This window comes from Equus caballus, chromosome 14, assembly GCF_041296265.1.
Source record: "Equus caballus isolate H_3958 breed thoroughbred chromosome 14, TB-T2T, whole genome shotgun sequence".
Lineage (NCBI taxonomy): Eukaryota > Metazoa > Chordata > Mammalia > Perissodactyla > Equidae > Equus > Equus caballus.
In genome coordinates this window covers 84,653,472-84,667,061 of record NC_091697.1, presented here as the reverse complement: position 1 = coordinate 84,667,061, position 13,590 = coordinate 84,653,472, and the positions used below count along the sequence as shown (strand labels likewise).

Sequence of the window (13,590 nt, the reverse complement as noted above, 5' to 3'; positions counted from 1 at the left end):
GGTGTAGCCTGCATCTTCTGCCCGGCTTCCTCTCTGCTGCCCTAACTCCCTGGGCTCTCTAGGAAAGGAATACTTGTCACCATAGGATATGAGTCTTTATTTCCTTGTAAGTCTCTTCCATCTAAATTTTGAAAACCAAGAGGAAAGACACACCTCATGTTTAGTAGACTGCTTAGTAGATAGTATTGATAAATGCTGGATAAATGTAATCATTTTACAAAATGAAGTATTTTTAGATTTTACGCACCATCAAGATTTGAAAATATACATATTAAATGAATTTATAAATTCACATAATAAAAACACGCCATCAGTGTCTGTTGAATTAAGTAAAATTACCCATAAATGAATGCCTAGTATATTGATAAAAAGTGAGACTGAGAACTATGAATACAGAGAATTATTATAACAACTCACGAGAACAGTAACAATTCAAACAATGACCAGAGAAAAGCCAAGAGTATAGTATACTTATATTTCTTTTACTAAGCCTATGTTTTACATTTGAAGAGCTCAACAAATAAGGTCTTAAAGTAAAATAAAGGCTCTTATTTTAAAAAGGAGAAATCTTGGGGCTGACCCAGTGGAGCAGCAGTTAAGTGCACACGTTCCGCTTTGGCAGCCTGAGGTTCGCCAGTTTGGATCCCGGGTGCGGACATGGCACCGCTTGGCAAGCCATGCTGTGGCAGGCGTCCCACATTTAAAGTAGAGGAAGATGGGCATGGATGTTAGCTCAGGGCCAGTCTTCCTCAGCAACAAGAGGAGGATTGGCAGCAGATGTTAGCTCAGGGCTAATCTTTCTCAAAAAAAAAAAAAAGGAAAAATCTTGACTTAGTAGAAGAGTGTTCAGAAACACTTCTACATATATGCACATGGTGAACATCAAACAGTGGAGCCTACATCTACCCTGTTAATTGTTCTGTACTTGAGAGACAAATGATTTATTTGAACACAATAACCTTATGCCCAATCACGGAGATCAACTAACATAGACTCCAAAGCAGAACGATTCCAGTGGTAGCTATCTTTCCAGGAAAACATCTGCTACCAGCCGAGTGTGTTTACATTTTGGCAGCACGGGCAGATGTGCTCGTAGACAGCCCATCTGTGTGGTGACGGGAGGCTGGAGCTAAGGAAGCTGCGCTGGACAGACAGCAGAGATCTTAATGTAATATACTGAGTTATTCTAGAAAATGCAAAGTAGCACTTCATAGCATTTTTATTTTCTTCCTGTGCTGTTAATGCCTTAAAGCTAATTTGTGTGCATTGCCTAGAATGAGCACTAAAGCTTAGGTTTGGGACTGCTCTTAGGAATGTAGCCAGGGTATGATTAATATTTTAGAAAAGAGTAATGATTGATGTAAAAATTAATATAAAAAGTTTAGAGAATAAACAGATATATGGGCTTAAATATTTTCATATTTGAAAATATTATTAAAATATTTTGATCTATGAGAAAAGAAAACACTGAAGAAAGTAAGCATCAACCTGTCTAACTGAAGCTCTCACTTGTTCTCTTCTCTTGTATTGTTTGTTATATTCAGAAGTTTATTCAAAGTAGGTTCTGTAGAACATAATTTCATACTTAATACAAGTTATATATAAAATTATCTATGACTTTTGAAACCATTGAAATTTCTTTCTCTATGCAAGATTTCTCAGATCTTTTTCTGTTAATGTATTTTCTGAATCTCTAAGGGAAAGGTACATGGAATTGTCACTCACGGAGCACACTTTTGTGGAGCATGTCCTGGACTAGCATTTTCTGATGTTTACTTGGGAAATTCTACTTTGGTAACCGAGTCAGAAATCAGCAATCTGGAGGCAAGAAAATTTTAAAAAGAGATATTTATATTGGCATTCAATTCTTCCGAATAATTTATTTATCGAGATTCCAGAAATTGAGCAATCGAAAGACTGAAATCTATCTTTCAAGAATGGATCAAATCATAATTTTATTCTTATATCTGAGATTATGCTTTTGCTTTCATGGGCTTGTGCACGATGAAGCTAGTATAAAGTGGAAAACGTTAAGCTGCCCCCTTAATTTAGAGATTGGGTTACTCTCATTCCCAGGAAAAAAGGGAAACCAATTTAAAAGAAATCAATATAAAATGGATAAACTTAGCCATCTGCAGAAGTTCAACCTTAAGATATTTCTGTAAATAGTTACTAATGGAGATGAATGAAACATCCAAATTCAATCAAAATGTTTGTATAGGAACCTTATAATTAGACTTTAAAATAGCTGTAATGTAATACATTTTGTATTACTTCAAGTCAGATTCTAACATAAGAGTAATCCAGCTTACATGAAAAAAATATCTGAAGAATCTGGAGCAAGAATTGGCAGTGTTTATGCAGCACCAGCCAGGGGGACTGCCACAGCCCTGGAAGGAGCAGATCTCGTCATTAAAGATGATTGTTCTAATTGGGGGCAGGGGTTATTAGACTGTTTCAAAGTCTAAATTATATATCCCTCCTATATACTTACCTATATTTTTGATCTGTGCTCATTAAAAGTAATTTATTTGCAAAGTTAACTTTCCCAGGGAACTTCTTGCCAATTAAAGAGGCGACATCAAAATGTGATGGTTAAGACAGTGGACATTGAAGTCAGACAGACCAGTAGGGTTCAAATCCTGGTGCTCTCATTTCTGAGCCGAGTGACATTTAGCAAGTTACATAACCTCTCATTTAATCTCATCTGTAAAGCCAGAATATTTTCAGTACCATCTCATAGGCTCATATGAGGTCTGATTATATCCCAAGAATAGATGGGAATGACCATATAGATCTTCGACAGCAAAAAGTAATTATGCAAATATAAATATGATCTATATTTGTTAACCTTTGTTAGTGGGTTCACTGTTGGTCTCTAGCAAATGTTTCAAAATCGCAGAATGGTAAAAGTGACCTCATGGAAATAGAGTTAATAATTTCTGGAGAAAATAGTGCAGAGTCTGAAAAGATAGACTAGCCACTTATAGAAAGCCATGAAAGAAGATTTAAACATGCAGTTTTTCAGAATCATCTCCTAGAAGATGAACTGCGAACAGTAGTAGCAAGTGAATGCAATAGCAGTTGAAATCACAAGTCAAAGGGCAGCCATAAAAATGTGCAGTGTGTAAGGAGCGATTGGCCTCTGCAGACATGATGCTAGAGTGACCCACTGACAGCGGTCAGTAGGAATATAAATTGGATATAAATGACTGTAACTTGTGTAACACTCCATCCTCTCAACCACAAACAGAATGCACCACACAAAAATTGTTAAGGATTTCCCAATGTTCACGGGGCTTTTGACAATGCTCAGATTCCCATGCATACACTTTAAAATAAATGGTTTGCCAAATCGCCAATGACAAGGGCTGAGAGGCAGGGATGACAAAAGCACTAGCTAAAGCTTGTTAAAAACAATCACCTTATATTGATATATAAATTGGAACCGAGGGTTTGAATATAAGAGAGAAGAGAAAAATTGAAAAAAAAACAGAGATTTAATTTATTTTACAAATGATAAAACAGCAACACCCAATTGCTATACATAAACAATAGGGGAACAGTGTTGGACAGCATGAACTTGACAGAATAAACCTCAGTTTTCAATTCCACAAATGATATAAGAAATACTCAGTAGCAATTATTCTGTGCAGCAGCGCTAGCTCTGTAAACTTTTTTTTTTCCTGCTATATACATTTGAAACACTTGTGCTTTTGCCTACACAAAGAAACAGTATTTATTGAAAGGTGCTACTTCAATGGGAGACACAGGGCCTGGAGCCACAATCTGAAAACTAATTCAAATACATTGCCAGCTTGAAGACTTTTTTTTAAAAAATTTTCTTTTTTTTTTAAGATTTGGACAAACTAGACCCTTATTGTAACTCTAGGTATGAACAACATACAATTCGGTTATAAAGCAGATCTCTCTTAAAGCAGGTTAGTAACTGAAGTCTCAAAAGAACTTTATTCTAAAGTGGTCTTCTCTCCAGAGCGCTTCAGACAGCAGCCCCTGAAGATGTTGGCGTCACACAAATCTAGCGTGTGTATATTACAGACTCAGTGTGTATACACACAGATACACATATATAACATTATATATATGCATCACACACGTCTATTTGTACTATATAGGTATATCTATAGCACATATATAATAAAATATCTATTTCTAGGTGGGCTTTATTTGGATTTCCTTTCATCAAATATGAACAATAACCCTCTTTCACTCAATTTTTAAACATTGGTATATTGATAATGTCTCATGGGGAAACTTTCAAACTTGTAGAGGAAACAGCTAACTGTACATCACTCCTCCTACACCCTTCCACAATTATAGATACTCCCAACAACAACCACACGAAAACAACTCCTTTATGAACCAAATACCACATTGTGTGCATTATGACTAACTGGCTCAATTAGAAATAAATTACTTTGTTCACCCTTTTCCTGTGTAGTAGCTTAATAACTAGTTGGTATGTACACTACCCATAGCATTATTTAAATAAATTGCTTCTGTAAGCATATATGTAGAAATTCCCATTAGCAATTGATATACATTTCATATGATATACAATGCATAAAGACATTTGAATGCCCAGCACTTTCTTTCAGATAGAAAAACTTCCACAGTAATTTCATCAGTCCTGTGGGCTGAATCATCAGATTTGCCCAGAAAAATCTGTTACTGATTCATTTTTTTATTCCGGCAACTTAATATTAAGCATGGAACAGGCTGGGTAATAATGATGAAAACGTTTCCATGGCCTATTCATGTCAACAGCACAGTAGCAAACATGTTCTCTAAAGGACAGGAATATTTCACAACCAGCTGCCTGAGCATTGCCAGGTACAGGGTTAAATGGTGAAAAAGAAATAAAAAATTAAAGCTCTGAACATATGATAGTCTCAAAAGAAAACACTCCAGATATTTCAAGTATGTATTTATAATTTGATTTTATCATGATCTCTTTGCACCTTTATTGGTTAAATCTCAATTCTTTTTCTCATTCTGCTGTTAGCCTTTGCTGACCTCCTTGCGCTAGCTTTGTCAGAAGACCACAGCGGATTGTGAAGGGGGAGTGTGGATGGAAAGGTATACTGCAGGGAATGAAATGGTCTTGTACAGTGTGTCTTCTTTGAACGCTAAATGCCTTTAATTGAATTCAGTCTTGAGTATTGAAAGTTCCCTGAGATGAACAAAAGTAGTCTCAGTCGATACTGAAGCCCTTTTTATATGCTGAACATTTTCAGAACTGGGCAACGTATTTAGAAAACACAAAGCATTGGGTAACAAAGCAATGGGAAGCTAAAAAGGCACTACTCAATGCATCTACGAGATAGACATCAACGCACGGAACAGTGAATGGCAGTGATGCTTTTGCTGTGGCCTTAAAATTGTTTAAATGCATTTGTTGAAAATGCAGTAAAAATGTCAAGGTACCTTGCTGCTGCTTTTTAAGACATAGTTTGAATGAATTCTGAGATGGATTTTACCTAAAAGAATTTACTTGTGACTTCAAAATATCTATTGAATTCAAATGAAAGACTCTTCAAACAACTGATCTGCAAGTAGTTGAATTTAAGATTCTATAAATCACCTACTTTTGATTTGTTAAGTAAATCAGACTTTTCAACTTTACATTCAAAACATGTACCTAATTCTTTGAAAATTTCCAATAGATAAGAGGTTAATGATAAAAGTTCATCATGTTCTATTTATTTTTAGCTAGGCATCTCCTTTATGCATTCTATTTTGTTTTCTTAGAGACACATGAATTATAAGAAAATATAGTCGTCTGTATCCCAAGGTTCTACTGTATTTTTAAAAATAATGCCAAATATTATTAATATACTGAGAACTGCACTACTGTGAATATCCTTTTCCATGATAATATGTATATACTCCATGCTATTTATTCTTTTTTCAGACTGTCTTTCCTAAGAAACAAAATGTACATACTCCCCATGCCATTTCTTCTTTCCTCAGACTGCCTTCCCTAAGAAACAAGAAGTCACCTAAGTGGTTTCAGGCCAAGAGTAGAAGTGGGAACACAGTGCTTCTGCTTTCTAAAGAAACAATTTACCGTCAGAATTACCTACCAGTGTAGTACAAGTTACCAGAAAACTGGCTTATTAGTCAATTCTGTTACTTGTTAAAATTTTAAAATCATTTTATTAATAATTCCATGTGCTTCTTTGAAAACACATTCACGTGATAATGTGAATAAATTTAACCACAGAAAAAATATTGATCAATTTAATCCATTTGAAGTGCAAAGTATTGACACACAATTTCATTGTTAAACCTCTTAAAATTGATCATCTCTGTTATAGAAACAATACTCTCTTCATCTTGTTATTTCTGCACTAAGACAACAACAATAATATAAAGAGCATGCCGATATTTTCATTTGAATAAAGGGGGATATCAAAGAACTGGCAGTCACATTTCAGCCCTATGAGTCAAACATTTATTCTAAGGGGAAAAATGGTTCCACTAAATTATCATGAAGTGTAAAAGCTGGGGAAGTCTTCCTTCAAATAAAAATAAAGTTTGAGTTTGGAAAATTTAAGATATCTAGAGACAGCTTTTACATTAGTAACATAATAACATATTAATATATTCTTTTTATGAAAGGAGAATGGTTTGTTGTGTAGTATAATCTTTGGTACCAAAAGTACATTTTTTTCTGCGCACTTTACCATCTCAGAGGACATAGAACATCTTTCCTTTAGAAGGGTTCAAGATTACTGAATGGTATGGTTTAGCTGGTACCTTCTACACCATTGGAAAAAAATCTGGAGGTTTACAGCCGTGCAAAACAAAACTTTTTTTACAAAGTCATTGTGTGTGATTGCACCTTAAAAAATATAAGAACTTTAAAAATGATTACTTGAAGGTTATCTCATTCATATTTATCTCAGAAAGGATTTCTAAGCAGCCCAATACCCAAACCAAAAGAGATTCCAGAAGACAAACAAAAATAGAAAGCAAAACATAAAATTCATGATCAGACTCAAGAGTCCTGACTGAAGGCATTTACTTGAGTTGTTCAATCTTATGAATTTCACTGCTCAAACTTATTTCCATCTTGATTTCTGTGGACAAGGATGGTTTGATTTCCCCAAGGGCTGAGTTGTGTTCCTGGGTTCCTCTTCTAATGTGCTTGGCGTTGCAGTGGCAGCCCAACAGTGATGAACACATTTGCTTCGTTAACTAATGGCGAGTGCATTGTTGGATCTTGTAAACACTACTGATTATACATTCAAACTGTGTTCTCAGTGGAAGTGGCACTTACTAGGACCCTTGAAGTCAAAATATTTGATTTTTAGAGCACTTTGCAGGTATTTCATCAGCTGGTAGTGGATTTGTCATGAACGTCCTTTATCACCTTTCAGATAATTCGTGGATGTTGAAACCAAGTCTTGTTTTGGATCCTATTTTCAAATCTTAGGAAGCATCTTCAGAAAAGAAGTGCATATTCAGTTTGTTTGTATGGTTTCCAATGTGCTTTATTGCTTTACACACTTTCCTGTTGTCAGTTTCAGAGCTCCTCTATTATGTAGCACATTTAATGTTTTGAATTCTAGTGGCATTCTGTGAGGACTTGCATTGGAAAAGTACCTATATTTTAAGTCATCATAGTAATGATATTTGACGGCTTTTCCATTCAAATCCTTAGGGAATGGCCAGAATCCATAAAGGTGAATTTCGTCACAGAATCTTGTGGCGAGTGTATACATGAGGAGACCTGTGCTGGGTCTTTTGATGGGAACTTTGTTTGTCAGCCAGTACCTAGAAGAAAAAACACACATACAGAAGAGTTTAGAGAAATATACAAGATAACCCATAGCAAATATACTATATAGAATTAAAGTAGATGAAATTTGAAAAGTATCTTTATGAATAATAATCCAAAAAATGCTGAAGGAATAATATACTTCTTAAGAATTTAGAAATTTAATGTATTTATTTTATTTTTTTATCTTTTATTTTCTTGCTTATTTTAGAGGTCATATAAATAGCCAACGGACCTGAAATGTAGATAAATATTACTGTGGAATCTCGTATTCAAAATGATTTAGCAATAAACATTTATATAAAATAGAGAGTAGAATCTTCTCAGAAAGGTTAAATGTGACCAGAAAAGTCACAGTAATTGGGCAGTGAGTAAATGTTTCTCCGAGAAAAAGAGAATTTGAAACTATGCCTATAGATTTTCAAAATCTCTAATGTTTCAAGTAAAAATCTAAACAAATTAATGTTTTGCCTGCATTATAATAACTGACTCATTCAACTTCAATTGTCCAAGTCACATTTTCCTAAAGCTAATTGAAAATATTGCCTCAACCCACAGAAGAACCACATTAAACAAATAACATATATTCGTTAACAGTTCACCACTTACGCAGCTTAACATTTTAATGGGTACAATACATTCCAATGCTGATAAATATTTTATATTATTCACTTTCAAAGGCAATAAAACACTCCAAAATGTTCAGATGCATCATTGTTGCCAAACTCTGTTCACCTGAATATCATGCAAAGTCACAGGTTTTAATCACTATGGGGCTTTCCGATACTTCTTGGCATATTCATTTTCTTATATGGAAACAGCTAAAAGAGGAAGGGTGTGGATTTTCTTTTACTTTCAAAGTTGTATAATTATAAATAGAATAAAGTTAATAAATTGCTTGTTTCTTAATTTTGTTTTTATTATTATCTCATATTAGGAAATTATATACCCTGCTATCCAAATGTAAGGGGAAGACTATTAAATTATGGGCATTGCTGTATTTAAACACTTGCCTTAGATTTTATATAACATTATTTTTTTATCTTTAAAAAATGGTTTATAAAGCTTTCCAAGAGAGATCAAATACATCCAGACTATTGAATACGAAAAATCAAAATTTTATTTTATTTCATTTGGTTAAAGAAATATTGAATTTTCAAACCTCACTACAAATACGCAAAACAGTGAAAATATACTCAGCCATTATCATTCCTCTTTTTTTCTTCTTTTTTTCTCCCTTCTTTGAACCAAGATTGACCTTTCAAACTTTCTGTTTTTCTCATTGGGCAAAGGCCACGTGCTGAATGTCTTGAACAATGTAAAATGCATCATGGACCTTTTGTTATCACAAATGTTTTGAGAAGGCCTATTCTCAGTAAAGAAGATTTGCAAGGAATTTTCAGAGAAGAACATCTGAGAATTTTCTGTCAACCCGAAGGTAGCCGAATGAGTAAAGACCGTAGCACACATATTGTTAACATCATGAAGAAACCACAGACATTGATTCCGCGTAAGGAGCAGAGTTAAACTAGTTTGAAGGCGTAGAAGAGACTGGAATACAGCCTGGAGCTCTCAGCTTTGAGAAAGCAGGTGTTCTAAACATGAAATGATTATTATAGAAAATGAAGGTTTTGTGATTGTGATTTGTGTGTGGTTACATGTCAGTTGATGAAGTTGGTTAGTTTAAAAAAACGCATTTATTTGTGCATTTTTTAAAGTGGGTGAGGCAAGTTCAAACTGAGTCAAAAAAATGATTACTTCCATCAGGGAATGTCAATGATTGGGAATAGTTTGGCAGTATGAAGGTGATTCTGAATTATCTTATTCCTAAAGTGAGAAAAAAAAATAGCTAGCATAAAATAATATAATGCTATATTATTTGTATGGGGCTCCAAGTTCACATTACATGTGACTTGAAGATCACATTATCAATAAACGCTTTCCATTTCCTAATTCTGGACATATTTTCTGGAAATCCACTGAATTATGGTCATTTATAGACAAAATATCAAAGGAACTTCCATATATAACACAAATAGGCAACTGTAGTATTAGAAAGAAAAGCTAAAGGCGAAATTATTGGGCTGAATGTTTCAAAATAGTATGGGAGATGTACAATCACTCATTTTTTCATCCGGGCACCATATGAGATATCACAAACAGAAAATCAGTGAGGTCATCTTCTCATCCTCAAGTACCTGACATCTACAAGGGAGCAAGCGAATGAGCCTGATAGAGACATCAGCACATCCAGAAGAAAATGATAGAAGAATATAATTATTGGGACAATTCCTGACTCTGTCATGTGACTTCAGGGATGATTTTATGGAGGAGATAAATTTGTGAATTTTTTAATAGGGAGGATATACTTAGGATATAAATTAATTAATATTAGTAGAAATAGTGTTTTGAAAACTAAACTCTGATCACAGAGCATTCTATTTGAGAATAATTGGTAGAGAGGTTTTAGGAACTTGTATTCTTTTAATCTACGGCTAAAATACCAGTAGTAATAAACTTTGCTTTAGAAATGTTAACAGAAGAATAAATTAAGCTTTGTGATATCTGGCTTGTAACAATTCAAACGATTTCAAAGAAAAATAAACTACCCATTTGTCAGGACAATTTTGAAGAAAAAGCACAAAATAAACGCCATTTATCTTATTGATTTCTAAAAAGCGTTACAGGAAAATAGACCCTAACAAATGGCATTGATATGTAACAGATAAATTGAAACAAAACCTTAGAGCAGGTCAAGAACTAAGGTTACAACTGAAAACATTCTGTGAAATTAAAAAACACTGGAGCTGATGCAAATGCAATCAGCAAGAGTTTAATATGTGCTTATTATAAATCTAGTGTGCTCGAAATTGTATAGGGCAACCTAAATTACTGAGATTCAGTATCTGCTCAGGAACACATGTGAAAAGGACAAAATGGACAGAAGGACAAAAATGGATTTTATTTTTAAATCCTACTGGCATAATCAGTTAGATAATATCTGTCACCTTTACAAGGCCAGAGTATAATTTTAAAATCCATATCTGAAAGTATCCACTTAAATACAAGCTGACATTTAAAAACTACAAATTTCTTGTGAGGCATTTATCAAAAATATGTAGAATATTAACTTGTGTTTAATCCTAATTAGGAAAAAATTGAATTGAAAATAATTCATTGATAAAATAATGAACTATTCATACACTAACTCAGTACAAGCCGTTCTAATTTTTATCTCAAATTCATATCTACTGTAGTAAAATTTAGGAATGTTTTCAATCAGCAAATAATCTAGTTTCCACAGATGTATTTCTTTTTATAGAAATTGGTTATTTTAATTATAAAATCAATGTGGTCTCCCTATAGAAAATTTGAAGAAAAAAGAAAGGAATGAAGAAGAAAAATATTACCTACAATCCAACCACATAGATAATTATTGTTATAATGTGCTGCTTTCTTTTATTTTCCTGGCTGTTTTGGATCTGACTATATGTAACAATCATTCATAGACATATATAGACTCTTTTTTCATCAGTTAGGCTAAGCTTTATTTCAGATTCTATTAATTCCCGCCCTTCCTTTCTGCTTTAATGTTGTAATACTCTGTTTTGTATGAAACAAACTCACCCCGGATTTTATGTGTAAATTGAACATTTCTAACTTTCTATATATACAACAGCCTCCCTAAGCCTCACTACTTGCCAGCATTGAAGCTCTAGTCTTGCTAAGCCAGAAGTCTTATCCACTCTTCTCCAACATATCAGTCCCATTTCTTACTTCAAACAAATGACACGTGGAATGCCTTTACCCACCAAATCGGTGTGTGTAGAAGCCCATATTTATGGTCACAAGACATGGGTGTGAATCTGCGCTATAATGCTTCTGAGTCCTTGGGAAAGCTACGTCACTTCCTTGGATCTCGGTTAATAATATTTAGCATACAAGGTTGTTATGATAATGCAAAAGAGACAGTAAATGTGGAAGAACATAGTATAAAGTTTGACACATGGTAAGTAATATTAGTTGAATTTCAACATATCCCACAACTCATTCTTTTTTTTTTTCAGTTGTACATCTTATATTTCTATTTCTGTGGTGACACCCAAAGTCTAATTGCTGTCCGTCACGGTACGCATCTGCCCTTTTACCCCCTTTGTCCTTCCCGTCTTCCGTCCCCTCTTCCTCTCCCATAACCACCAATCTATTCTCTCTATGTGTTTCTTTGTTGTTATTATTGTTGTTTTTAATCTTCCACATATGAGTGAAGTCATGCGGTATTTGGCTTTCTCCATCTGACTTATTTCTCTTAGCATAATGTCCTCAAGGTCCATCCCACTCACGCATCCCACTTCTCTCTTGGTGCCTTCTGTAACTACATATTGGGTGGACAATTGTGGTCATGTAATTTAACCTCAATGGGCATGTTGAGAAACAAAAACATTTCATTGCATGGCTTTGAGGTTTCCTCTATCTATAAGATTCTATTGCCATTTCAAATCTTCTCCCTTCATGAAACTCCACATTCCCTGAAACTGTGTGAAACACTCTTGGTCCTGGTCTAATTCCTCCTCATCATCCTGTTTCCCTTACCTTCTTTCAGGTTTCAATATATTGCAAAGCAAAGGATGGACTTAATAAATGCCTGTTAATTTTAAAACTAGCAATATGTTAGATTTTTATTTCATAATAAAATTAGATAAAATCTACCTGATGAGCCAAAGTATATGATTATTTCAAGCAACCAATGTTTCAAAAATGAAAGCAAAAATGTTATATTTAACAGCATTTAGTATACTTACGACAGTTCACACTCAACATATTGGCAAACAAGGAATATTAATTTGTAATTATATTTAAAAAAAGTTTAAAAGTTTAGAAGTAATATATTTTGTCCTTTTAAAATAACATTATTCTTCCTAAAATCAAACATGAAAATTTCCAGAAGAACTTGAATATAGAGTATGGAATCCCACTATGCCAACAATTTTAACTTAATATTATGTTACATGCAGAGTCCAGGAATTCTTTTGTCTGGAACGTGAGATAAAGTACATAGCACAAGGTCCCTGTGCACTCTTAGTTCAGAGGATTCATCTCTATTTCTCCCCTCATTTTTATCATCTCACGACTGAGCTTTGTACTTGGTTGCACGGGAAAATTCAGTTAAGGGTAAATAATACAGCTTCTGGTTCTAAAACATCTACAGAAGTCTGAGATGTTATGGAAGAATTAGCTTTGTATAATTCATCTTTGCAGAAGATGTCTGCATCTCCCCGATTCTACACTCCACTCCCCCAAAACTAATTCTTTTATAATATCTGAGTATTATACACAAATTTTCAGAGGTTCTGTCCTCCAGATTTGTCAATATGTTGGCTCATTCTTAGGAGGAGTCTATGTGCATAGGCTATAAAATATAAAACTTGAAGCAATCATCCCTGGACATATTGAAATGGAATATCTGCTGTTTTCAACTGTTCAAATAGTCCTTTATAGTGGTCCCAGTCTGCAGCATGCTACATAACATGAATTCATTTTTTAAAGTGCATAAAACTTAATTTTGTTTTTAAAACTGTTTTGGTGAAGTTCATGCTACCTTTTATGATTATGACATGGTTTGTCTTGCCACAAAAGTAGGGTTGGTGACAACTTCTTTAAAAAAAATGGAATTTCTAGCAGAGCAGTCACTGAGAATAATTCAGTCCACCATGAGAAACAAAAAGTGATAGATGTTGAATCTCCTTCTCATGTGAGGCAACAAAGGGACAGACAAGCATATTTAA

At 34.1% G+C, this 13,590-nt stretch overlaps 1 protein-coding gene across 1 annotated transcript in view; it reads right to left on the bottom strand.

Moving 5' to 3' along the window:
• Nucleotides 1–3,481: 3,481 nt before the first annotated feature.
• Nucleotides 3,482–13,590, bottom strand: part of ST8SIA4 (ST8 alpha-N-acetyl-neuraminide alpha-2,8-sialyltransferase 4) — a 93,773-nt gene continuing 83,664 nt past the window's right edge. The window contains exon 5 of the mRNA XM_001504603.7: nucleotides 3,482–7,803. Within this exon, the coding sequence (XP_001504653.1) occupies nucleotides 7,521–7,803 (283 nt within the window). The 3' untranslated portion in view covers nucleotides 3,482–7,520. The remainder of the gene's footprint in view (nucleotides 7,804–13,590) is intronic.